General features: G+C 41.8%; 2 protein-coding genes across 7 annotated transcripts in view; one reads left to right on the forward strand and one right to left on the reverse strand.

The window, feature by feature from the left end:
* LOC126561891 (protein GDAP2 homolog) lies at nucleotides 1–27,386 on the forward strand. 6 transcript variants are annotated; one of them, XM_050218255.1, is made up of 14 exons: nucleotides 8–68; nucleotides 8,339–8,417; nucleotides 8,793–9,034; nucleotides 9,734–9,876; nucleotides 10,055–10,187; nucleotides 10,352–10,461; nucleotides 10,537–10,776; nucleotides 13,317–13,441; nucleotides 14,737–14,834; nucleotides 17,421–17,444; nucleotides 26,511–26,664; nucleotides 26,765–26,904; nucleotides 27,034–27,232; nucleotides 27,312–27,386. In XM_050218255.1, the coding sequence occupies exons 2-14, from the start codon at nucleotides 8,343–8,345 to the stop codon at nucleotides 27,366–27,368; spliced, it is 1,740 nt and encodes a 579-aa protein (XP_050074212.1). In that variant the 5' UTR covers nucleotides 8–68; nucleotides 8,339–8,342; the 3' UTR covers nucleotides 27,369–27,386. The 6 variants fall into 6 exon arrangements, with proteins under 6 accessions (XP_050074214.1, XP_050074212.1, XP_050074210.1 ...); XM_050218253.1 differs by lacking the exon at nucleotides 8–68 and adding an exon at nucleotides 2,416–2,493; XM_050218256.1 differs by lacking the exon at nucleotides 8–68 and adding an exon at nucleotides 5,720–5,723.
* Nucleotides 1–27,498, reverse strand: part of LOC126561676 (SRSF protein kinase 3) — a 415,191-nt gene that overhangs the window by 310,058 nt on the left and 77,635 nt on the right. The window lies entirely within an intron of this gene.

Consider the following 27,498-nt stretch of genomic DNA (forward strand, 5'->3'; position numbering starts at 1 on the left):
CCCTAACTGAGTGATAGCTTACCGCAAAACGTTGACATTAACGCGTCATGTTCGCTGCAGCGAAAACGGTAAGTGGACGAAGAAAGCATGGCAAACACCAATCGATAAGCGTGCCATTCGGGCTGGTTTTGTGGTGCGCTCTGGCACCCGCTTCACAACTTGTTCCACCCTCTGCTAGAACACTCCGCTAGGCACGGGTGTAAAGAATGTTGTCCACAAGGACACAGATTTCGTTGCGATCGAAACTCATCCACAGCTCGTCCGCATGGTGGCGTTTAACACATGTTACAATCAGTGGCTGGCCAGCTGGGAGGTTTGAATTACTTACTGTACTGTATAAATGGACCCGAAACGTGTTAGGCTAATGGTAGTGATAAAATGTCCTCTTGAAGGCGTACAAGCGACAAGCATCTCGTCGGAAAGAAAAACCGGAACGGAAGGAGACACACTTGCTCGGGTAGAGTGTAGCGTGTGCTGTTTATCGATTGGATTTCACACCACCAGGCGAATTAAAAGCGGAATGATTACAATCTACCCCAAGCTCCCTATCCAAGGCTACTTGCCGGTTACTTTACTTTGCAGCACGTTTCCTGTGGCTGTTGAAAATGTCACACTAATTTCCGTCGACATTTTAGGTACCGCCGTTTACTTTGCAGACAATTTTTCCTGCTCAAATGCATCCTCCTTGCCTTCCGCCTGGCAGGCGCTCTTTTCAGCCACTTTGGACTTGAGAAATAATCGTTGGAAAAGTGCAACGCACTCGAGAATGGTCGTGCCGCTCGGTTTCTTTTACATAAACCACCTGGCGAGACATGAACAACGGCCATCTTTAAACGGCTCGTGAAGGCAATTTTGCGACTAATGTATGGTGGAGTTTGCTGGTTTAATTGCTAGTGGTAGGATTTATAATGAAAGATGCAAATAATGTGGTACTTGCATAAGGCACAGGCAAATCTTTTGCGTGTTGTGTTTGTAAATAGGTTTTTGTTTTAAGCAAATCCTTGAACGAAGAATTTGATTAACCTATTTCTTCAGGAGAGTTCTCAAGGACAGACGGTGAGAGAACGGATAAATAATTATATATGGTAGATATGTTCAAAAAGTTGTCTAATCACGGTAGAAATGACTACAGCAATTGTTTTGATAGTACACCCTTGAGTTTTATGTCTTTTTCCCCCTTTTTCATCGTCAAGGCAAAAGGGAAGGAACTTTCCACCTTCTTCCACCATCTTTGTACAGGAAAACTTTTAACTACGGCCAAGAATTTCTTCATTCTCGCCCCGGAAAGCATATTTGAGGCCATCAAAAGACATGCAAGAAATAATTCAAATACACTCTGTCAAGCAACATAAGCATCTTGAGCTTGAGCAACCCAACCACCGAATCTTGCCACCACAAATTTACACGCAATAACGCACTTTAATGTGGCCCGACGTGTAATTAGATGTTAGCAAAACCTTTGACCAAGCTGTTCCATGTTCCATGTCGCAACGCGCAAGAATCCCGCAAGGGGTGAGTGTTTGCCACGCCAAATCGGAAGCAATACAACGGGGTTTTGCATTGAAGCCAAAAACCAATTAGTTGGCTTTAGCTAAGCACGCGAGAGAAAAATAAGATTTTGCACCCACCCACATTCTTGTGGTTCGGTTCGGTTCGCCCTATTTCGCTTTCCACGGTGGGTCCAGCTGGATGGCAATGAAGAATTTTAATATTGTTATTATCGACCAAACTGGGCTTGCTTTGTGTCCGCCGCTGTGTGTAGCTGAGGTCAAGAAGGTTACACACCCGTGTTCTCGCACTGCGCCCCACAGTTGGATCAGGTGCGGCAAGGGCAAACGACACTAAGTAGAGAAAATAAGTTGGTCATAAATTCGACTGGGCGAAGATGTTGGCTACCGGGCTTATATACACTCTGCTGGGTGGAACTTTGGTGAATTATTGTAAGCTGCCAGGGTTAGCGACAGCTTGATCGATTCCTTTTTCAACAAAGTGTATTTAAGTTTAAGAGCAAGTTAGATCAGGAGACAATATGCGAAGGCGGAACAAATAAAAGCGCATTAAGGGTTGTTAAATTATTTTTAGTATCATTAAATCTTCCACCTGCCATACATACTTTCGTTGAATATCTTTGCAAAAGAATCCATTTTTGTCCTTTTTAAAAAAAATTAAGATACTACACTCTGAAACTTTGCAACCGGACATCCTCTACCCAGCTGACGTTCGTTCAGTGATACACACGAAGCCACGGAAACAGCTCATCTCCGGTGATTCGCAATCAGTTCCGCTCGCTAATTAACTGATATTTAATTTTAGCCACCAAAGGGTTCGATACAGCTGTTAAAACGCCTCGCCGTCCGTTTTATAGCTAAATATCTTCCCGAGGATCGTGGAGAACCGTCCAGTTTCAGTACAGCCCGAAACACAGAGCATGAGACTGAAGTATCACGTACCTGCTGGCCAGCGCAATATGGTCCACCGTGACGTTGGATATCAGTGAGTAGCATCTCTCGTAGGCCGTAGCATCTCCATTGCCGGCGGGCATGTCCCGTCCCATCGCAGCGGCAGCAACATGAACGTTTATAATGGCACAAGCAAATTTTAATGGCTTTAGGCACCCGCTGAACCCAAAACTAATCACATACATCAAAACATGCAATCACACACAAACACACAGAAATTCAACGTATGGCCACATAGTTCAGCTTATGCGAAACATTGCTTCTACGAACCGGTATGCTGCAACGCATTTGCTATTTTTTGGTTCCGAGATAGGATATAAAAATATAATTTTAATAACAAACACCGTAACGGCTGGAACACCGTACATAGGAAGGATAGTTTGGATAGCACCGTGGATAGGAAGTTAAATAGTTTTAATATTAGAATTGCTTTTACTAATTTATATGTAAAAATGTTGGTTTTTATCATCTGCATATGGACATTTGAAAATTATTCATCATTTAGCCAAAAGTTTTTAAAAGAAAACAACAAACGTTCAATACATTTATCACATTTTCTATATTTTTTCACAATAAACAATAGATTTTTGCTGACATTTTTGCTCCGCTTTTTATATTCATCCTTTCTTTTTTTTTTTAAGAATCAGCTTTTAAATCTGTTTTGTTCGCTGTCTGATTACGATCAATTTTCTTTATCGCTTTACCTGTTTCTTTTTTTTGGTTTAGTGCTTTATTTATTTTCTTTTAGTTTTAGTTTACTTTAGTAGTTTTAATCTTCTTCTTTTTTGAATTTTGGACACATTCCTGGGGGTTTTATCATGTGCCTATAAATTTTTGCAGGAACTTTAGGCCACGGGAGATTTCACAATCAGAATTTGAGGTTCTCATTATTGTTTGTGAAATTTTCTCGCATCAAAATCGCTTGTTGAGAAAAAATTGAAACGGCATCGATTTCAATAGTTTAATATTTCCTGGTTCTCGTAACCTTTGGAACGATTTTCTCGTATAAAACTTTGTGAGCACTCTGAGGAGGTCAGCTGGAAATATGACTTATTTGAATTTATACATTTACTAGGTGGGGATTTATACATTTATTATGGGAAAATAAATGAATTATTTTCACATAATTTTACTAAAGGTGCGCTATAGAAATAAAATATGGTTGATGTATTTCTAAAATTATTTTCAACGTGATTTAAAATTGGCAACGCTGTATTGTCTTGTTTTATGAAGCACGGTCCAATCAGTGTTAAAAAAAATCTGTAAAGAAGTATTTTTTATCGAATCTAAGCATTAAAAATGTTGGTTAAATTTTACGTTTCATGCTATAAGCTTTTAATAAATTTATGTGAAAATTAATTTATCAATACCTGGACCATCCTTGTGTTGTCCTGAGAAACCCAAAATATAATGCGACGTATCAAAAAATTGCGGGACAAGAACCAAATACATATGGGTAACACGTAAAAAAACCTAATAACCTGAAACATCCTGATTTTGGCAAACAAATTTTACGATGAACGATCAAGTCCTAGGAAAACTTTGTAATGCATTGTAAAGTACTTGTAAATTATGTTAAATATCGTAGAAAGTGCTAGCATTTTAACAATACAGGATCGCATATCGTGCCCAACACGGATTGTTCCTCCGTAGCAAGAGCTTTATTTTCTGCAACTTTTTGCAAATAAGTCTAGTAAATGCACTTTTAAAAAACATATAATATGATTGATAATAAGATAATTAAGAAAATACTAATAAAAAATAGAATAAAGATTAGTAAATCATATTATAAGCTTTAAATAGGTTACGATATTGATGAGCTTATGATATCTCATTGGCACAATACAAGTTGTACGAATGTGAAAATGTATTTTTTATTGTTGGAATAAAAAATCAGCGTTTTATGCTCATTTTGATTAGAAATGTATCTATTTTGAATACATTCCCCATCAGAACACATTACTCTATTCAACCGTATAATATAAACAAAGAACAGTCTTTAATTGTTTCAAACGGAAAACCATTTAAAACTAATCCTCGAGAATATTTACCTTCCCCGTAGTGAAAAAATCCCTGATGCGTGCGACCGGTATTTCATTGGCCAAGATCAGTGCAACGTGCGTGCGTGCTGTGCTGCATGTGTGTTTGGGCGTTGTTTTCGTTATCATTTGACACTGTCCACGCGGCCTGAAAATAACTACACCAACGCGTGTACGAGAGCAGGCAAAAGAGAGTGCGAAGCGAAACCAGAGAGCTTCGCGGGGCTTCATACAAAAAAAACGCGGCTTCAAGAGTTTCAAAGCAAAAGTGGCTCTCTGGGCATAAGCGAAGTACAGGCCTCGTGCGATAGTATGCGATCCAAAGCAAGCCAGCCGTGGGTACAGCGACATCGTTTGCGCGTGGTGGGTCAAAGCTCGAACGGTTTCGATGCGTAGTTGTGTCGCCGTGCACGCTTTGCCTTTGTGTGGGGCGCCTCGGTGGGGTGTCAAACCCATAACAGCGTTGTAAGGAATATATATTTTTCTTTATAAAAAATAGTAAAAATGTAAGAATTTCAAACACAGAGAGCGACTTTTTCGAGTGTCAGATTTAGCATATTCTTAGCAAATAATTCACCCAAGCGAAAAAATTTTTGCTAAACCTATTTGGCGTCTTTTACACAATGCAAGCACCGTAGCTAAAAATTTACAAACTAATCCCGCTTCGACATCGCTGGCGTGCGGGCAGAATTCACGGTTCGCGATCATCGTGCCCCAGTGCTGCACCAGTGTGTGGTGTGGTCGTACTGTGTGGCACACTTTGACAACCGGTCGCAGCGTAGCAATCAACAACGCAGCATTGCTAGCATGTAGTTGTGATATGGGCCTGTGAAGCCGATGACAACGGACGAGTACGGCCGCGAGACCTGTTCACCGTTTCCATACGCGGTTTTCTTTTCACCAGTTTCCCTGAAGCATACCTACAGTGCGGTTCGCGTAACGGGTCGTCCCTTTTTGCATTGTTTTTTTTTGTGCAAACAGCTGTGTCGTTATTCCGCGGGTGTATGATCGATTGTTTCGTGAAATACCCGTGAAACCCTACTCTACCGTATATAGTGGACTCTGTCTGGTGGCGTAGTTTATGTTGTGAATCATTCAAGTTTCGCGAAAACGAAAACCCACCCTCAGTGGTGGATGTAATTTATTCGTTATCGATAAAAAAACACAACCCCTCTGTACTCGCGTATGTGCTGCAACGATCGAACCCGAACTATCGGAGTAAACGGTACGAATATGCGCATGGCTTGCGAAAAAAGAAAAGTGTGATCAATGTAGAGTTTAAGTTGCATGGGATTTGTCTCTGTGAAATGGCGTTATATTCTCATTACCCCCTTACCGTGTATTGCATTAGTCATACCCACGCGAGTGGGTTGCTGGCTGGCTGGCTGAATGTTCTGCACAGGTAGCCGTGGGCGGTCCATCGCCTATGGTGGTGTTGTGTGTGCAGAGGGCTTAACGCGCTGTGTCGTCGCCGTCGTCGACGCATGCTTTGTTCTCGTTACCATTTGAAGGTGTAATCGAAACACGCACACCATGGCAACGACGCAAACGATCGGACGCGGCAGTTCAATATGCAACAGCAACAGCAGGCAGCGCACGACCGCTGTACCGACCCGTAATCTGTGATGCATGATGGCATTCGGATGTCGTTGAGCCATGAGTTCGATCAAACAATTTTGATATGACGTACGTACGGTTATAGACGTATATTTGCGGCAGAAAAGCTCAACACGGCGATGCATTTGTGTGCGCTTATCGATGCAAAAAACGGGGTGGTTTAAGTACAGAATCAGAACTGGGGGGTGGGTGGTTTGCTGTTCGTCCGGGCACATTTGTTTGCTGGTTCATTAGATCCGGCTAGGTAAATAATATTGCACCGTAATAGGAAGTAGGATCGAATTGAAACTAGTTTCAATTAATACGCCATGAGCGCGTGATCATTTCAGCGCGAGAGATGAACCGCTGTTACGGTTGATATTCAAACTGTCAGAACTGATCGATTACACGTACAAGTTACCATCGCATGCATCGGCCCAGCACTATCAGAATTTATCGAAATGTCATTTACCTTAATTTTGAAATAGGAGGTAATTAACGTCCTCCTTCTCTAACGCTCTTTCTTAATTGACCATAGTTGTTAGCTTAGTTTTGCGATGATAATAAGCTATACATTGCGATAATTAATTATTTCACGCATGGATACATGCAAAAACGATGAACAACTTGACGTGTCTTGCTTACTGAAACGGTTGATATTAACAAAACCTGTTTGCCTTTGAATTCTGCTTCTAAAACGGGGCCAAACGGGTCTTTTAGTTAGAAGAATATGAACTGTTTCCATACCCGTATGCCTGGCACGTATCGATCGTTGATAGTTCTAATAGATTACTTCACTATCTTATCATCAAATGGTACGTATTGCCCTCAGGTGCAAGGTACATTTCTCTAATAGTGCTCCTCTTACTAATGAGTATATTGTTGTTTCCAAGGAAATCTTTGTATTTTATAATCTGCATTCATATGCAAATATATATTTAAATATGCAACAGTCATTCTTGTAGAACTTGTCTCCGGCCAAACTGTACATAAATTTAAAAGTCGTTTCAAACATTTCCCTTCTGTAAATACTATGCTATAATTTAAACTGCACATGATTTCCTTGCGTCCGCTACTGTACACACATTCGCAAATTAGCAACTCGTGATGGCGCGCTGCTCACACTCAGTCGGCAGACCACGATTTGCGTCATCGGAACTCCACTAATGGGGGTCGCAGCATCGCATCGCATATCACCATTTGACACATGCACTGATACATACACATATCTACATACACACGCACCGGTATATTACCGATGCCGAAGGCACCTTACACGTTTCTTGCTTGTTTTAAGACTGCCAACAGCAAGAGCAATATCAAAAAGAGGAATTTTCATCGTTGAAATTCTACCTTAAATAAACCCAAGTCAAACCGTATCTTCCAGCAGCGTGGGCGATGGGGAGCTGAGAAGCCTACCCAGGAATGGGAAAGAATGATAGAATTCTAGAGGACCCAAATACCACCAGCAAGAAATTTCAGCCTCATTCTCCACGCGTCTCGGTATGTGTTCGAGATCGCGGGAGAAGATTCTAAGGACCTCTCGATCATCAACGACATTGATGATGATGATGATGATGATGATGTTGGGGTTGACAGATTTGAACAGGTTGAAGATTTCAAGGGGATTCTTAAGATATCGCGTACTTCACTGCACATATCGCTTACCACGGCACGAGGGGGCGCTCCACCGCACCAGCACAAAAGCATCCGTAATATATATATATGTATTCGATAAATATTTAATAACACAACTCTGGTTCCACATCCCTAATGGTTCGGCGCACACTGCGGGACCATCGCTGGGAAGGTTGCAAATTTTAGCTTTCAGTTGCTACCTTAAGAACGTATCGGGTGTCCCCTTTTGGGTCTTCTTCAAGCGAAGAGGTGTACTCGATTCCATTAAAGAGCTCCTTTGGAATGGTTCGGGCAAACCATTGTAACCACATGTAATTAGACGGATGATAAGACTCACCGCACATAAAACCGATCACCTCCTCACCACCCTTCTGGTTCTTTGTTTCATAGCACCCAGACCTCACTGTTGATGCGTTGAAAAAAAAAACTGTTCGCCTACATCTTATGTGTGTCGTTTTCTCTCTTCTTTACGTTCGTTTCATTCCATACAATTTTCGCCCTCATTCTCTGCCCGGCGACGTTCATCGTGCCCACCAAACACCACCCGATCGTTACTTCACATCACTCATTTACCGTGGCCCTCCGGGGTGGCTATGCATCCCGCAGAGCGATGAGACTAGTGTCCGACATCTACAATGAAAGCATTGAAACATCACTAGGAGGAATCGCGAAGCATCTAACGCAAGTAAATATTACAACCGGATTTATGTTTTTGCCACCAACCGTTCTGTTCTGTTCTGTACCAACTCGTCCTGTCAGTTCTACCAAACGTTTTTGTTGTTTGATGGAAAAAAAAAATACTGGGAAAGGAAGAATGGGTCTGGGAAAAATGACCGGCCGGGGAAAACTAGCACTACCGGGGTAGTGCAGCACACACAAAGTTGACGAGAGCCGCTCGTCTCAACATTAGGTCAACGTGACCTAATATTGAACGTTGCAACCTACGGCTTAAACAGGGGACTCACCGTTCTTTATTTGTTGTTGTAAGGCTTCACTAATGTACTCGGTTTTTGCTCTTGCTTTTTTCCATTTTCAAATAATCCTTCCTGGACGTTCGCAGCCGCAAGAATCGCGAGGACTGCCCAACCTTCCCCGTGCCCAGCAGCAGCAGCAGCAGCAGCAGCACTTTGTCACCTTAAGCAGCCTGAAGCGTTGGGGCGAACAGTCCGAAGACGACCGTGGCCAGCCCCGTCCGCGTCCGACCGATTACAGCCAATTTGCGGCGAACTTTGAAACTGGCCCGAAACACCCCGTCACTCCGTTTCCGTGCGATGCGCAGATCAACAATCGTTTCGTAATCTGGTGAGTGTTTCCCCCTGACCCCTTAGGTAATCGATGCGCTTCCTATCGTTTGGATGCATTTTACACTGCAGCACAATGCTGCGCACTGGACGTGCATTGTTTTCGAATGTCGTGTACCGGATATCTTAAACCCATTCCGAAGAGAGTACACGATTCGTCCTTGAACGTAAAAATAACCATCATTTGGTGGATTAGGATAAAAACAAAAGGCATGGCTCCGAAAGTGACTCCATGCGAACGACATTCTTGTTTTCCCGCTCATCCAATTTCCGGTTTGGTGAGGGAATCGTAACGCGGAACAACATATTCAAACAAGATTGGCAGGTATTGATTTTTCCACATTTTTGTTTTTCGTCCGCCCACCCGAGTGCAGCAGGGGGGAAGGCATCAGTGGACAGGATTTAAACGCACGCGGTTAAGGTCATTGAATGTCCACAAGCTTTTGATGAGCCGTACAAGAGCGCGCGCGTACCATTATCATTCGGTTCTTCCCTTATGGCGGCACGTCGCACAATTCGTACTTGGGCAAAATCACGTGGCGCAACAGGACAACAGCAAGAACGGGTTTTTTTTTAGTTTGGGGGTTGATTTTTACAGTTCAAACATACGCTAGTGCAAAGTGCAAACTGCGAACAAACGAAGCCATCGGTATTGATCTTTAAGTTCGGGTTTTAATTTAGGAATTATAACTATTTTCAGGGAGGGTGATATCTCGCAGCTCAAAGTCGATGCCATCACGAACAGTACCGATGAAACGCTGACGGAAAAGAACCGCGTGTCGAAGAAAATTTTCGGACGTGCCGGTGCCGCACTAACGTCTGCCATCGTTCACGACGTGAGAAGTAAGTATGGCTTCATAGCGGTGGTTCTCCTACCGAGAGATCGGCAAGCCTTGTACGGGTTTAATTAAAGTGTGTATACATTTTGCAGTAATATCGCTTTAACTACACAATACTAACAATATGCAGAAATTCGTTTCGCCTCTAATATTAAGCTTTCTTTCTTGTCCCTGCCGAACAGGATGTAAAACGGGTGAAGTTCGTGTTACACCAGGATTTTTCTTACCGTCGAAGTACATTATTCACACCGTCGGTCCCATTTACAGCGAGAAGTACAGGACCGCCTCGGAAGCAACGCTGCATGCTTGTTATCGGTAATACAAAAAAAAAATCACCTACAAACTTCCATTTGAAAGTGACTTCAAACCGAACCCGCGCTGACGCTTTCTAATACCGTTGTTGTGGGCGACCGGATCGGTTGACTTGAATTTCCAATCTTTTCTCTACCTCACGGACCCCTTTCCTTGCTTCCTTACAGTAACGTGTTGTACAAAGCAAGGGAACTAGGATTAAGAACCGTAGCCCTATGTGATATTAGCTCGGTGCAGCGCAACTTCCCACCAGACACTGCGGCTCACATAGCATTGAGTGAGTATAAAAAATAAACTAGCACGCTAGTGCCGTCCCGTTGTGTGTTTCAATGGCCGTGTCTATCCACTACAGGGACTATTCGTCGTTTTCTGGAGCAATACCGTGCCGAGATTGTGATAGTTTGCCTTGAATCTAATGCACGCAGTATCTACGAGGTACTAGCACCGTTGTACTTTCCGCGCGATCCACACGAGGAACGAAGTGCTTTGTGGCAGCTGCCGAAGGACATCGGAGGGCTGTATGGTGAACCGCAGCTAGCTGATCGTCAGATTCGCATCATTCACAACCCACAGCATTCCGTCATGATAGAAGGTACGTATCGTGGGGCACGCTTGTTGCCGCATTACATTCTTGTAGCACGAAAACGAATCGAACGGGCTAGAACAGAGCTCAACAAAAGCACTTGTTCTTTGTGTAAAAAAATGCAAACATAAAGTATTACTCATGTTATCATACAATCGTGTTTGGTTAGCGCAAATGTTCTTGTGATTTATTATACCTCTCAACGTATCGAAACTTGTTCCGCGAGGTCGTAAGGATAATGATTTCTCAGTGACATGTTTTTCGTCAAACAGAAAACGCACAACCTAGTGCTACGTGTCCGAGGATCGCAACGTTGTTCGTCTTAGTAATTACACATGATAGTAAAGGTAAACATTGTATGCGATTGCCTGTGGCATTTCACTGTCGAGTCGAAGCAATCGTCTATATACCTCTGCCTAAGCTGTTCTTGATAGCATCAGTTCTTTTTATTTAAACGTTATCTAGTGTGTGCTCGATGAAACATTACCATACGTCCATACGTGCCACTGTCAATATGGATTTGTCACTGAAAGGGCAGTGAAACTGCTGCACCATTACAACCATTAGCGAGAAGGGTTTCTTATCATTTTTCGATCGTGCACTATGTGTCTGTGTGTGAAAACTCATGTGTTTCCTAGTCGTTGATAGCCGAACACGGGACTCTACGGTTGACACACGCTGCTTTGTTGTTGCTGATGATATTACACTTTCCAATCGATGCACTACATTGTTGTAGTGCCTCAGGACAAAGGTTAATCATTTACGCACTGTGGCTATGTTGCCGGTGTCTTTCGTACCACAAAGGATTGATCAAAAAGGCACGTGAACTGGCTGTATCAGATAATAGTTCACTTCATATAGCGGGGAAACGATTTAAAATTTCCAATCCCAATTTGTATTCGAACATTTTGCTATTATACGCTTAAAATTTCAACCAAGATTTCTATCCCTCGTGGTGTGAACATGCATGAATGCTTAATTTATACACTCACCAAATGGTAAAGATGTACGGACAGCAAATGTTTGTCGAAAACACACTCAAATAAACGTGAGGATCCGGTTGCGACGATAAGCATATGTGCCTGATATGTGTGCATATGTGAAACAATTAAGATTATTTACTTTAAAACGTGTAGCTATTCAGCAGAAATTGGTGATAAGCTATTAAAAAGATAAGCAAGTTTATGGGCGGGCTATCTTTAAATCGTCACCTTACTGACAGCATGTTTGTCTCAAAGTGTTGTGGTAAATGTCTTTGAAAATATGGTTTTTGCTCGTTGATCGATAAATCTTTTTGGACAAAAGAGAAAGTAAATGTGGAACGGATTAATCTATTTATTGGTCTAAAGTAGCGCGTATGAAATTATAATAACTAATCGTTTTGAATATTAACAACTGTTCGCAATTTGTATACGCTGATTGTTCATTTATGTACGAATTAAAATTAAAACAATTAGAACACAAATTAGATGGCCAGCGTGACCTTGTAGGTCGTTAAGCCAAGAAGGAGTGCACAAGAATTCACAAACGGTGAGCAATTGTTCTTGAAAGTGATCCTTTATCTACAGTTGAACATCTATCACTGTTATGAATTATAATGTTTGAAAGTTTTTATCGATTGTGTTCATACTAAAAATTCAATTCATGCAGGTTTTTCATAAACAAATAAGGAATTATCATTAAACTTCAGAATAGTGTCTACCAATATGAGATCCTGCCGAAATGAACAACACATAAGAGCGCCTATGGTTAGGCAATTTGCTTAGCATCGACTCATAAAAGCATTTTCGTTGATACGAATTGATTTTTATTTGTCTTTATACCAACTTAAACAAATTAATTGTTCAACGCATATATTCAACACAAAATCGCATCTCAAATCAAGAGAAATAATGAAAAATAATTACACTTCCATAGCACAAACGGTTCCGATCGTTTTAAAACAGTTGATTAAAGCTTCTCACTGATCCTTCTCACGCGTGTCTCACCGTACGAGAGAGCACAGCATCTGGAGATGCTGAGCGATCTTTGCTCTCTGCGGAAGCAAACGCATTCTTCTTTTGGCGCTTGCTATCATTCCGCTGGTGAGATGTACGTATGCTGTGTCACTAGTGGCTGACACAGACTCCCGTGCAGGTGGTGCGTGCAAGGAAACGTTTTTCCGCTGTTGTTTTCGACGTTGTTGGCAGCATCGAGGCCGTTGTTTTTGTTGTTGTTGGCGATATCGTGATATCTTCCAGCAGTCAGTTGCTTAGTCCGTTTACAGAGTGCGCATTTACAGTGTTGTTCTCCGATGGTGGATAAACGTACCATTGCTCTTATCAACTTGTTACAACAACTGCCAACTGTCCCCAATAGCCATCCAAACGTCCCCAGTGAGCCGTAACGGCAAAATTGCACATCAATTTTTTGTACTGTACTGTACACATTCACTCCGTCAAACACCAGAATGATAAACGATTCGTTTGAGTTTTCCTGTAAAGTTTGTGATGTATTGTTTCGGTGATGCTGATTCACGTTACTAATGTTCTTGTTTGATTCGATTTCAGCTGATGACGATTCCGACACGAGCCCACACGATCTGGAAATGGGGTCCGACGTAGAGTATAGCAATATTAACCTTAGCCTGGCAGCTCAACTCTCTGGTGCAGCTCATTCCTTCACACAGATGCAGGTATTATGCGTTATTATAGGAAGCTTTGTGCGAAGTATATTAAACACATTTAACAATTATATCAAATAAGAATCATCTTGTGCCATTGTCAGATTAATAGATGTAGGCAGATTTCTATCTTTTGTTACAGTTAACTGTGGATCAATGTAATGCTATCTTTTGCAACATCAAGCTGTTTGTACTTTTGCGATAAGATTCTGATGTACCTTTCACATTGCGATGTTTGCATTGCGAATCCTTTTGCAAGTGTCACCGTTTGCAATCCAACGTCAAACAGTTGTGACGGTCGTTGATTACAGTGTACTACTTGAATGTGTTTGATCTACTTTTCGCTGCAGTACATAGTGAACGATAAAGTATGTTTTTTTTTTTCATGGTAAAATAATGATTTCTGTAAAAGTTATTATTAAGTATGATGGTGCGTTGCCGTTTGGTCAAACAAGCTTCAGAATTCTTCTACTTATTTTTTTTTTTATTAATTTTGGTCAGGGGATTAACTGACTGACGTGACCTTAGAAGGCCAAGAAACGATGAACTCGTTTATCCAAGAAGATAAGAGAGTACTTAAGCTTTTAACTTTCAATGTAAAATGATTTTGCAATAATAATCACAAAAATTGAAAAGAACGATGTTTTTTGTAGGTTAAATAATTACTTTTCTAAAATTTATAGAACGCTTTTACCTATTTTTTTTTTTATTTATTCTGGTTATAAAACATAACTATTTATCTTGATCTTTTAATTGATCTTCACTTTTAATTCAAAATGTTTTCAATACAATATTCATAAAAAATGAAGATGGCAATGCAATATGTTTTTCCATGGTTAAATAATTGTTAATTAACTCTGGCCATAATATTGAAGTATACATCTTTTAATTTAAAATAATATATAATACTCATTTGTAAAAATTAAGACAAAAATTCTATTGTAAATGTTTTGATCATATACAACTGCTTAAAATGACAGAAATGTTAAGAATTAATCAGAAAAGTATCAAACATATCGTTTAATTAGCAGCAATCATGTGTACAAGTAGCTTACAGAGAAGTATTTCCATTTTTTAAATAGAAAATTTCCAATATTTAATTAAGTAAAGCAGTAAAACAATTGTGTATTATTATTCTTCGCTTGTATGGTATTTAATAACAGCTTTTATGGTAAAAATGAACGTTAAACCATATAAAGGACAGCACATTCTAATCTTAAAATATTACTTGCTTGTTAAATTATTCTAATGCTCATATTCTGATTTCTCATATTCGATTCTGATTTTCTTTATACTTTTGTTAACAGGGAGACCTAGATCGGCAACGTCTTCTAGGCGATCGGCCCCGTATGGTCTACGAAAGTGTGCTTGACGATGGCTTGGAAGGAATCGAGCATCAGGAAAGGTAAGTACAGACGTTTGTGCTTCTTTTATTTATTAAAGTCCTTGCTTAAATTATTCAGCAATTACACCTTGTCCAGCAGTTAGCTCGCTTTTTGTAGACATTTTGCAGCCGTTTTCCGAAGATTTTGTACTGTATGTTCTGCTGTGAAGTAGCATCATTCTTCAGACGCACAGTCAGTATAGTTCACTATATAAACAGACTATTTAGATACTGCTTTCTGATACCGTAATCATGTTGCTTTAGCTCGTATGAAATGAACTGATAAGTACCGCCACCTAAAAGCTTTGCATATCAAAGCGAGTGAGCTTCCGTCGTGACAATGGACGGTTTTTATCTACAAAGCTTCTAATGCCATCGTGTGCTGCCAGGAAGCTTGATAACGCGAAAAAGCTTTCCAAATGTTCACCGCGCCGACTGAAAGCTATGCCGGTGTGTGCTTTTCATTATCCTTCGATGAGCTTTCAGGATATCTTTTTAATGAACCTATAGTCCTGCCATTGCATAACTGCTTGTGAGTTAAACGGTACTTAAAAAGGGGGCATTCGTTGTGCAAGGTCAAGCTGCTGCCGCTGCTGTTGCCACTGCTATCATTCATTCTGGCGATGTGGTTTGCTGATTGCTTTCTGGAACAATGTGCGGTCTGTAGCCTGTAGCATCGGAATGCCTCGCCGTTTGTGCATTAAATTATTAAACTACACCCCACACCGACACATACACATTAACGTGTCCACAAAATGCAATCCATACCGTGCACGCTGTAGTGTGTAGTCTGTTGTTTTGATTTGTGGACACAACGTTTTCTGGACGACCCGCTTTCATGACTGACCAATCAAAAGAAATGGTTCAATCGATTTTCATTGATCGCGCATGGTGTCTCATCGCCGGGGTCGTATGCATCCATGTGCGGGGGTTTCCATAATTGAATTTTGTGCTCTATATGTCTTGTAGTCGATGCAGTCGCATGCCCCGTTCCGCCACGCTGTTTGGCGTGAAAGTTCGTGCTCGAGCATCGGCCCTTTACATCTTCAGTAGTTTAAGAAACTTCGTATTCGATCAAAGAAGCAGAATAAAGATGAGTTGCCCTAACCTTTTGACGCCATTCTCTGACACCTGTCTGGCGGGGTGCCAGAATGAAGCCGGCAGTCGCTGACGTAATCGTTCACAGGTGGAACTGGAACTTCCTATAGGTGTAGTCCTTTGTTAACTGAGCCATTCGTTGCTTACTATTATCCTTTGCTAAATATAGTATCAACTTGGTCGAGATAGTAGCTCATTTTTTTCTGAAAATCCTTATCGCAAGGGATTGGAGTGTAGAATACTGTTTAGATATTTTTAGAGCACATTCAAAGCTTGCATTGTACGAATGATGGGGCATTTTTATTTTTATGTTGAAAATAAATAGCATTCGTGTACAAGGGCTGGGTCTCGTGTACGAAATCGATGAACCTGCTTCCTTTGCGTCATCGTCCCGGCAACCACTCGCTTGTTGCTGTTAATTATCATTACTCACGTTATTGGTTGTTTCTTCAAGGATAGGTGTAGTTGCTAGTAACGACTATTTATGGAGCTATTGTCTAGTTATGTTCCACATTTATCATCCTTTGTGATCAGTAGAACACAGTTCCGTACAGTGTAAGTACATACCCCAGTTAACCACAACTCTCAACTACCTTCATTTAAATGCGCATCAAATTTTCGACAGAATAAAGAAAGAGCAATGTGCTACATCGCAAAATAAAATAAAACTACGACAAAATAAAGGGAAGAGATTTACAAGAGTCGAAAAATTTGCACTTAACTAGGCGTCAGATAAAGAAAACCCCCTTTCGGGCAAACAGAAACCGCCCTCGTGTGATATGATATGAAGATACACGTTTATTTGTCCATTATTCAGCATACGAAGACAAATTAAACCATTTTTTTTCTTTCTCGAAAGAAGCAAAGATGCAGCATCTCACGGTTTACGGCCCGCGTCCCTCCCGAAACGTATTTAATCGCGACGCCATATCATCTCTCGCATCCATCTGCAATACGACGGTTATCATTGCTGCAGTAGTGTTTAGATTGTAACCCGCCATAATCATAAAAACCTGCGTCATTCGGTGTACTACCGCTGGTCACTTGCTAAATTTTAATTTCATAAAGTCTGTTTTTTTTTCGTACGTTTCGTTCTATGGTAAATTCAATGTCCCCCATCACTGCAGCGTTTGTTTGAGAAAGATCTTAACAAAACAGAGATAACCAGTGTCGCGTTTTTAGCGCACCGCAATTTCTGGTGTATAATCCCTTTTGATTCGGTTTGTGTGTGAGTGTGCGCGCGTGGTACGGGAGTTTGTCCCCTAATACCCTTCCTATGTTCGTGAGTAGTCGCTAGAATCTATATGTACTTGAACTAACTTGTACCATACATTTAAAATAGATTCTTCGTTTTATGCCGTAATAACCGTTTCTTTATATAATTTTAAAGTAATTTACCCATTTACACGCCAGTCTACATTATAACCGATAGTTACACACATACTGCTGTGGGCCACACTAATTCAAACTATTTTCATTTCTTCTCCCCAACATCTTCAATGTGTTTAGTTCACCTTTGTTGGTGGATTGCGAGTGAGTATTTGCAAAATTTTTCCTCCATTTTGTCCTGTTTCTGACGACGTCTATATATATATCTATATATCTCATTTAAATCTTCTCTAGAGCAGTATAGTTAGAGCATCGTTGTACCGTTTCGGCTCCGTTAGCCGAGCCGACCAACAGTTAGCTTACTTTTTTCTTCTTCCGTTTTATCTTATCCGTAGCGTTAGTCGTATTGAACTTGTGTTTCTTTGCCCTGTTTCGAGTAAATGATTAGCTATAGAATTGAAGGCAGTTTTACACACAAATTACAATTGTTTGTTTGATAACAGTTTTTAATTTTCTCTTTTTCTGTTGTACCATTATGGGAGAAGCATGACAAAATAATGTGCCTGACTCATCGCAACCGCAAACAGATACCGCCCTCTTTGCCGAACATTTTGCGCCAAAATTATGCTACTGCTAATGCTGTTGTTTTTTTACATCATTTTTGAATTTTACTCCCTTTCGGATAATGCTTTTATTTTGTGGTTGCAATTTTTATGCATTTACTCGTTTCCTTACTAATTGTGTTCAATTGTGGTTCGTATTTAAATTATGTTTGTTCCAAGTTTTTTACTTCTTTCTCGTTTAAATGGTTTTCTTCAAATAGGCATTAAGACACACGAATATTATATCTCTGAACTATATTTGCTTTTCAAATTGGCTTAACAGTTTTGCACATACTATGCAATCGCTTCCACTGGTTTTATGTTTTTCAAGACTTATAAAAATGGAAAAAAATTGTGGGATGTTTAGAAGGAGATAAAAGAAGCATGAAAGAATAATTGTACCGGAATGTCTTCTCTCGAGAAGCTTTCTGACGTCATCCTTTTTTTTTTTGGTGGGGAGAAAAGGCATGTCCTGCTGCACGAAAAATGCTCGGCACCTTTGCATGGTGAGAAACAATAGTTTAGTTGTACACCGTTCACCATTCACACAGAAGATGAGTGCGTCGTGGTGATGAGAAGTGAACATGCGATCGCTCTCGCATCTGAGTTTCTCTGTTGGCGTTTGTATATTGGCGACTCCTTACTCGTCGTCTATTTTATCGTACAGAGAGAGAGAGAGATAGAGAGAGAGAGTGAGACCTAAAAAGAGACACAAAATCATATGTTGAATTTGTCGATGAAATCGGGTGGTTCGGGGAGGTCTATGGGAGTAATAAAATTCCCCCACCTTGGGTCACACGTTTCACTCACCAGAGAGCTCCATCCAACTTGTATCCACTTGTGTGTGGTGTAACAACGATCACACACGGGCACCCCCGTCAGTCAACGAACGACACTCGACTTTTCAACAGTTGAAACCGAGTTTTCCCGGGTTTTGGTGGCTGGCAGGGTGGTTTAGTGGCGAGCTTTAGTTTTGCCTTCGAAAATTTTGGCACCGTTCAAAGTGTACGCGCGCCCTCTGCCTTGGTTTCAGCGTTGTGTTGTGTTGAGTTGAGGTTTTGCGTGTTCAATTGCGCTGCAAATTGCCCATTTGGTGGATCGCGTTCGTTTGGCCAAAGCCGTATTTCTGCATTCCTTCGTTCGCAACAAAAAACAGATAGTTCTCGGTGAACGAAAGTGGTTGTGCGTGTTGGAAGATTCATCGATTTTCACCCTCATCATCGTCGTCCTTGCAAACAGTGGTTGTGTGTGCATGTTGTGTCCTGGTTTTGCCCTCCTTTCTTCGAACCCCGTAACGCGTTAAACCGTGCCGGATTTTCCCGCTGATTGGGAGGAAAATTCTATTTTTAAATAGTGATATTTTTCCTTCCTTCGTCTCATTTGGGCGCGAGCATCGAAAAGCTGGTCAGTGTTTTATTCGAGCTCATTTCGCTCTTGGCTTCTCGCGGAGTATCTTTACTAGTGAGCACTATCCAAAGTGAGAGAAGTGAGAGAGAGAGAGAGAGAGAGTGTGTGTAGAAAACGAAATCACTTTTCCCTCCACATAGCGACGCTTTTCCGGCATTTGAACGACGAACTGGGGATATACATCGAGCACGAAACCGCAAACACGGCAGACAACAGACGTGGTCCCTACAGCTACAGCTCACGTTCACTGTTTTCCAACCGCCAACGGAAGACAAACGGTGATCGGTGTTTTTGCAGTGTGTTTTCGAAAAATCGAAAGTGAAACAATTCACCGCCAACTCTCACCAATTAGACAATCTGTTTCGGAGTGCTTTTAAGCGAAGTTTGTAGCACAACGCCAAGCTAAATAAGCGTTTTTTTTTTTGGGATCTAGTAAGCCAGCTTACTGCTGTGCTCATATCTTGACTATCTGCAAACCTTGAACATCGTTCTGTTGTGTGGCGTTTGCCGGCCGGAAGCCTCATTGTTCCACCGTGAATCAGTTTTTGTTGAAGAATCGAAGTGCAAAAGCGTGTGCAGAAAAAGAAGTATTTGTGGCGTTGTTGATAATAAAAGCCAGCGAAAAAAAAAGAGAAGACCATTTATATTTGCCCATCTCATCAGCGCCATCGCACACGGTGGTACGCCTTCCTGCTGTAAATATGGCCCAAATGGTGACAATGGAATCGATCGATCTGAGCGATGCGACCATCAGCATACCGCCCGAAATTCAGGTGGATCAAATACACATCGAAACGCCAGAGGAAAGGTGAGAACACAAATGCCAACTATAGCCGTTGGGAGTTCCTGGAGTGTTGTGGAATCATCATCATCATCATTATAAGGGAAACCGCAAGCAGACACAATTTTCTTGCATCTAAATATAGCCCATGCATCAGTGCCAATCTAGCTCGCCCTCTTTCTCTCTCTCTCTCTCTGGAGGGTTAGGAAATGAATCGAACATGCTTTTTTCTGCTGCCCAGTGTTCTGGTGCAACCTCTGGCCATAAGCCAACTTTCTGGCCGAATCAAATATCGAAAACGCAATCGATCGACAGCGATTGAAACGCAGCTAAGACGCAACTAAAGCAGACGGAAATCACAAATGCAATCGTGTGATGATAAGAAAACAGAATTCGTACGAGCGGCGATTAGCAGGCGCCACCGCACTCATGTACGATTGAAGTTGCTATTGTTAAGATTTCTTACGCTTCGTTACGCCCCTCCAAAGACGCAATATCGTTCGTCCTGTCGGCAGACGACGACGACGACGAGGCCAACGTTGCCAGTATCATTATTTGCTGATATTCATGAATCATGTTTGGCACACTCCATACTCCATTGGAAGGACGAACCCGTCGGAGGACAAGCGGTGCACGAATCGGAAGGGATGTACCTAACGCCGCAACAAACATCCATTAGGATATTGAATATCATCTGCGAATGGTTGTGTCACCAAAACGTGGACTAACGTATTAATAATACATTGCATTCGCATACCGCAACTTCAGCACTGACCTCTGAATGGGGGAAAAACACTTTTTTCCGTGCCATTACTTTAGGAAATGAAAGGACGCTTTCTACTCACTTGTAAAGGGATAAAGTATGTGAAGCGATTGCCTTATAAAAAAGATGTAAAATGAATTCATGAATAATTTGGAACATTATTCCTCTACACTACACGCTTATTGGATTCGTGAATGTTTTGTGTGAAACCTTGTAGCGTCTCTCGGATACTACGGGTAAGAGAACACCCTGGAACAGGGCCACAAAACTCAATATCGCGATGAACACCTGTACTACAGGTGTTTTATATGTGTTTGCGATGAATTGTTAGCTTTAAATTTATGAAACAAATGAGTTTTCATGAAGCATTTTGCAACTAGAGTTCCACTAGTAGTTTAAACGAGATCCGTTTACATCCACAACTATGGTGGCAACTTTAAAAGCTAGCGAAAACAATACCTTTCATACGAAGCGCGCCTAGAGCTTCGTGTGCACAGTGTGATAACCCCGCTTTCCTAATTAGGCAGCTGATGTTAAATGCCTTAGCGGCAATAGTACCGCAAATTGAACTTGCGGCGGAAAAGACGCGCGCGCTTGGAGCAAACGCAAGGGTGCTTTTGCCACGAGTCTCGAAAGTGTGTCCAAATGTAACATTTTAGTCTAAACATGGTAATGATCGGGTAGGAGCATATTACCTCCCCGCCTTGCAGCGGTGCTGCCCCATAGCACGCGGTTCAAGATCGCGTCTGCAAAAACCTGTTGAAAACAACCATTTGTATGTTTGCGTTTTGTATGTATGGACAAGCAAGACCGAAAGCACAACAGTTTAACTTGTTTTTCGCATTAGGACAAACAGCAAAATAGTAAATTAAAAACTATTTTATAACACCTCCATCATTATTAGACTTGGATTCATTGGGGGATTGTTCATCACAAAACAAATTTTCGATACTTTAGGCCCAAACTGATGTCGCTGTTATGGAAATAAAACTACCAAAAATGGTGCACAAATATTGCACACGTGTGTGCCTGTATGTGCCACAAGCGACTAGCTTCACTAGCTCCCCACACTAGCTCAGAGTCATTAGCTTCGACGGCACCTTTCACGTCCAACACACGACAGTCTTCGGTGTGGAGAGCAGCACGTTGGGGATGCAGGTATGCACACAGTTCGGGGCGTTCCAGTTGAAGGCTTCGACCGTCAATAGGTATTGTGCACCGGAAACGTGATAGGTATAGGTGTCGGTGAAATCTTACCCTGAACCAACTGGGCCTTTGCTTCCTTACACAAGGAAATCCGAAGGAAGGAAAATTAGTTGTATCACTTGTTTCAAGCGTGCAGGTTGATCCAAGAAAATATTACAATAATTATAAGTTTTTAAATCTAAATTTTGAGCTAGATAAATTGAAGAACCCCTAAAGCACGTCTTAAAAACATTCAAGATAAGAATGGAAATGTCTAGTAGATCAGAACTTCCCTATCTTCATGACAAAATATGCAATAAATCAACAAAAATTACGTATTAGGCATGGTTTGGGCCGAGGAAGCTTGATTATGATAAAATTCATCTTCACAAAATAAATAACTTTACCATAAAATAATTATAAAAAAAATCAACTAACGGAAGTCAAACGATATCTGCTCTATCTTTCAAAAGGTACTAAGAAAAATAGAAAAATAAGCGAACAATATCATTAAAAAGCATTTTACGTACAAACAACAAAATTTTAAAGTGGTTCAATCAACATTGATCCAACAGCGGGCACTGCGCAATTACGGCACTAGTATCTGGTGTATTCGTCCGTAAGGATTTCCTTATCTGACCACTCTTAACCATTAATCGATTCGATAGCCATCGATGATAACCGCATGGGAAGGAAGGAGTTGCGGTAGCAAGGTTGCGCTCGCTGGATGGGAACGTAAAATGTCCATCCATCGTGTGTACGTGAGCTACATAAATCAGCATATCTTCCACACAGCGGAGAAGGAGAGCGAGAGATTCTTAAACATTTGGCTGGCAGGCCCCACAGTACTAAGAAGTCGCATGTAAAGCGTCCTTCAATAGGCCGAGCCGCCCCAAGCTTGTATCGTCAACGAAGGACGACCGGCTGAAATGGGCAATCCAGACAATGCGTGATGGCTAGCAGTGGCTTTTGAGAGGTCGGGGTTTAAGTGCAGCTGTTGCACAAATCTCCCCTGCATGTGCCTTTTATGCAATTATGCTCTGGAAACGTGCCACTCGCCAAGGGTAATTCATCATAGCCGAGCTGCGTAAATACGCGCGCGCAGCTACGATTAATTGTCTTCCTGCAAAGTATCGATTATGTTTGCCAGCTGCCATATCTTAAGCATCTTGAGCTTTCTATGCCAAGGTCAGGTTTAACGGAACGGCACTGACCATCCTCTCCTTTTTTTTTTTGTAGTGTGCTCTGTTGTTTTGTCCATCCCCTTTTACATGTTAAGTTGTTTCCGATTGCGTATTTAGATCCACTTCTACAAAATAATGTTTTTTTCCCCCCCGTTGCACGGTTCATTCTGTTTTGTCTCGCCCCGACACAAACGACACATACAGGCGATTTAGTGCATGCCTTATTTGCCTTCCTTCTCAATCAATTGATTTTGTTGTTCGATGCCGCACGCCGCATTCGATCGACCCGTTTCTTGTCGATCCGATCGTTACATTGCTTTCTATTGATTTTTGTATCATTTTTCGTTTTGTTTTGCGTTGGAACGTTTCACTTACTGTAACATTTCAGGTCACCAGTTAGGGTGTATTGTAGCAAACGTGCGGAACAAATCTTCCCCTATCCGTTCGAAACGATCGTCGAGTCGATCCTTAACACAAAACCTATATGCGCCCATTCCACTACTGAGACGATTTCTTCTCTCTTCTAGTACAACCACAGAGAACTATTGTCCGGAGATGATCGGCCATGTCCTGGCCACGCACGTCGGCAAACGGACCCGTATACTAGACGGTTCCTTTACGTACGTCGAGCTGATGAAACACTACCACTCGTCGCTCGACGAGAGCGAATGGCAAAAGGAGAACCTGTTAGTACTGAATACTACTAAACCAAAGTACCCTCAATACGCAACGCCTGTTCTCTTGTTATTTTTTCCAATCTGTTTTAGCTTCGGCTTTGTTTTTGCTGCTTTTTTTTGCAAGGAATATGTTTCAATTTCCTAGTTTCTTTTTTTACATTTGATTTGCACATTTAGCATCCTTAGCATTAGTCTTGCATCTTTTATATATTCTTTTATGTTACAGTGCAATCTTTTCTTTTTAAGATCAATTTTTAAACAATTCAGCACGCATTAGCACAACTTGAAGTCTGATGTTGTAGAATTATTCACACTTGGTCACCGGTGACGAAGCGCAATGTGCTAGAGTGACTAATGTGAACAATTATCTATTCATTAGTAACTTTATGGTAACTGACTGACAATGTGGTTGCCCAGACACACAAACACTACTCATCGGTCAGATCTTTCAGTTTCCGAGCGCGATAAGCAAATATTGCAAAGTAAACTTTCAAACTTGCTATTTGCTCAAGCAATTACTTGTTGAAAGTGATTTTTGATATTATGCTTCTCGAAAAAAACAAAAAACTAACAATGCTCCTAGCTAGTGCGATGGTTAGATTCATGTAGAAACATTTAATTCTACCTTCAACATGCATCGGAACACACAAAACCCAAAACCCGATTAGGGAACAAGTCCGAAGTATTCCAAAGTCCTCCTCCAAGTCCTAAATAAATAGACAGCCAAAAGTTTACAACAAAACGAGGGGTTTTTGGGAGGCTTTTGGAGCAAAATTATACTGTTTTTGTTTGAATTTTCAATGCATACCCGGTACTGCGTAGTCAGTTTTTTTTTTGAATTGTGATTTTAGTATGCAAACATCAACCTCCAACGTAGTGTGCAGCAGCATAACACGTGGAAACTAGTTTTCTACAAACCGTTATTGACCCCCCCACCAGCTCTCGTCCTCTTGCAGCTTGCCAACGGTTGGTTTGGATCGGAAGTGGCAGGTAGATTGGAGTTTTTAGCATGAAACCACACATCCGGTCACTGCTAGTGTTTGCCGGAGCCGACCGGATGCTTTTGCCTGGGTTAAATGATGACCCAAGCCTGGACGACCTTTGCCCGTTCGGCAATGGGTTGGTGAGTAAGCAAGTTTTGCAATCGATCGCTATTTCATGGCCAGTTAGTAGTCATTTTGGTGCTGTTGCTCCTGTTGCGATTGAATCCATTGTCCGAACCGCAACCCCGTGCAAAGAACACTGGCACCTTTTATAATGCTCCAGTCATTTTACCCGGTTTACCCCCGGTGAAAGAGTTATGCAATGAAAATTGAGAACATGGGCAGAACGAACGAAGGAGATAAGTAACAAGTTTTTTTTAAATCACAAAAAAAGCCGTTGACGTTGCTTTATCTACTCGCAACGTTCGTAACCTTCACCTTTTTGCGTATCAACAACAATACAACAGCGGGGTGGTCGTCACGTTTCTCCTAATTATTTCACTCCACGTCCGCGCTTCACAGGGAGCGAGATTGTGTGACACGGTGTGCATCTCACCTTTCCCTCTCGTCAAAGGTTGTGCCCACAGTAAGCGATCCCTACAAATGCCAACCGGGAGCCCGCCCAGCAGCAAATCATTAAAAAGCGAAACACAAAAGTATTTAAAAAATAGTTTTGCAAACCAGGTGGAGGATTCGAGAGGACTGGTGGTGGTGGGGAGGATTTCCCCTGGGGGCCCTTCTTGCGGAAAACGAAATAGGATGTCATAAGAAAACCAACCGAGGAAGCTTCACTGGGGGCATCATGGACAACGTTTCATACAATCTCAAGCTTGACGCTTGACGAATACAGTGATTAAATTACCCTGTGTGCCCACCAGCAACGTCCAGCGTGTTGTTTTCCTTGTTTGGATTCTGTTTTTGCCGGAGGATGGTTCTAGACCTGGAGGAGTTTTTTTTAAAATATCTAACTCACTTACTCAACTACCATCGTCCCCCTAGCGGTCCTGGTGTTGATGATGAGAATTGCACATTTTGCAAAATAGGTCAACGTAATTGATTAAATTACACGTGGCAGCTGAGCCTGAAAGCGAGGCTTGTTTGATGAAATGCACCATTTATATATGCGCGCCGCAATAATCGTTCCTTGCGCGCAGGACGTGCATTTCAGCGTCATCTAGCTTTTCCAGTGATTAATTCTAGTCTGGCGAGAGCTTGTTCTTGACGTGTGGTATATTGTTTATGTAAGAGTCGTCGAACATACCTTGTAGGTTGCCGGGCCGGGGAGAACAATCTACTGTTTATTGGTTGGCTTACACTAGGGATGATGTGCTTCAATGCATTCGTAGCGCGTGCAATTAGAAAAGCGCTAAAGCTCTGAAATTGATTGCTTCGAGGCATGTGTGATTTGTGGTGGACCGGTAGCAACAATAATAAATAAAATATGACCATTTACAGTCAGTCATGTGACAATTAACGACGCAATTTTGATTGCCATGTTTTTTCCATAAGTTAAGTGGAGAAAAGTTCCATTCCGTACACATTGGAGGAGAGAGAAAAAAAAAACATATATTTCATTTGATTTGATAGTTCGATTCCTTTGTAGCTTCATAAAAACTTACTTCCTACAGTTTTACAGTGTTGCTAAATTGCATTTTTGCTCTGCCACAAATTATATCTTGCTCTACCAGATACGAACGGCTGCTAAGACGAGCTAAAACGGAAGACCTGTCGGAAGTTTCGGGCATCGGTTGTCTTTATCAGAGCGGTGTAGACAGGCTCGGCCGACCCGTGGTAGTGTTCTGCGGCAAATGGTTCCCCGCTCACAATATCGACCTTGAGAAGGTTTGTATAAGCAAAAGTTCATTTAGAAAAAAGGGGTTTGCGTTTGCTTAATTAATTGAAATTGTTTTCTTTCCCCTCGCCCGACATCTCCCATTCGCAGGCCCTGCTCTATCTGATATATTTGCTCGATCCGATCGTAAAGGGTGACTACGTGATCGCTTATTTCCACACGTTGACGAGCTCGAACAACTACCCATCTCTGCAGTGGTTGAAGGACGTCTACAGCATACTGCCCTACAAGTAAGTTAGAGGTCAGCCAACCGGTTCGCGTCGAAAGGCTGTTTGATTTCCTGCACTACATAAAAGTAGCTGTGTACGATGTGTTTGCCTGTTCTATATGCTAACTTAATATCCCTACCAATATCCCAGGTACAAGAAGAATTTGAAAGCCTTTTACATTGTGCATCCCACATTCTGGACAAAGATGATGACCTGGTGGTTTACCACGTTCATGGCACCGGCAATCAAGACGAAGGTGCATTCGCTCCCGGGCGTGGAGCATCTGTACTCGGCCATCGCAAAGGATCAGCTCGAAATTCCTGCATACATTACCGAGTACGATATGGCGGTAAGTGTCGCAGTTTTCTGTAACGTGAATCATATGCAACCGTAATTAAAAATGCCGCATTTCATTGCATTCATTTCAGACCAATGGCATACACTACTTCCAACCGATCACAAACACATCGTCGCCAGCGTCCTAAGCACCCTCCTCCATACCCAGCGTACGTCAACACCTTTTTGTGCGCAAAGCTTCCGATCTTGGCTGTTGATATAGCTCGATTAGCGATCGCCAGCCGGCGGCACCGCCTTTGGCACCGAAACTCCTTACCG

Source organism: Anopheles maculipalpis, chromosome 3RL (genome assembly GCF_943734695.1).
Source record: "Anopheles maculipalpis chromosome 3RL, idAnoMacuDA_375_x, whole genome shotgun sequence".
Classification (NCBI taxonomy): Eukaryota; Metazoa; Arthropoda; class Insecta; order Diptera; family Culicidae; genus Anopheles; species Anopheles maculipalpis.

Bases quoted from the DNA above. Each gene is read 5' to 3' on its own strand.
- LOC126561891 (XM_050218253.1), top strand. From the start codon at position 2,429: ATGAGACTGAAGTATCACGTACCTGCTGGCCAGCGCAATATGGTCCAC. The intron at 14,835-17,420 runs GTAAGTACAGAC...CAATGTGTTTAG, and splicing joins GGAATCGAGCATCAGGAAAG to TTCACCTTTGTTGGTGGATT. The intron at 27,233-27,311 runs GTAAGTGTCGCA...CATTCATTTCAG, and splicing joins TTACCGAGTACGATATGGCG to ACCAATGGCATACACTACTT.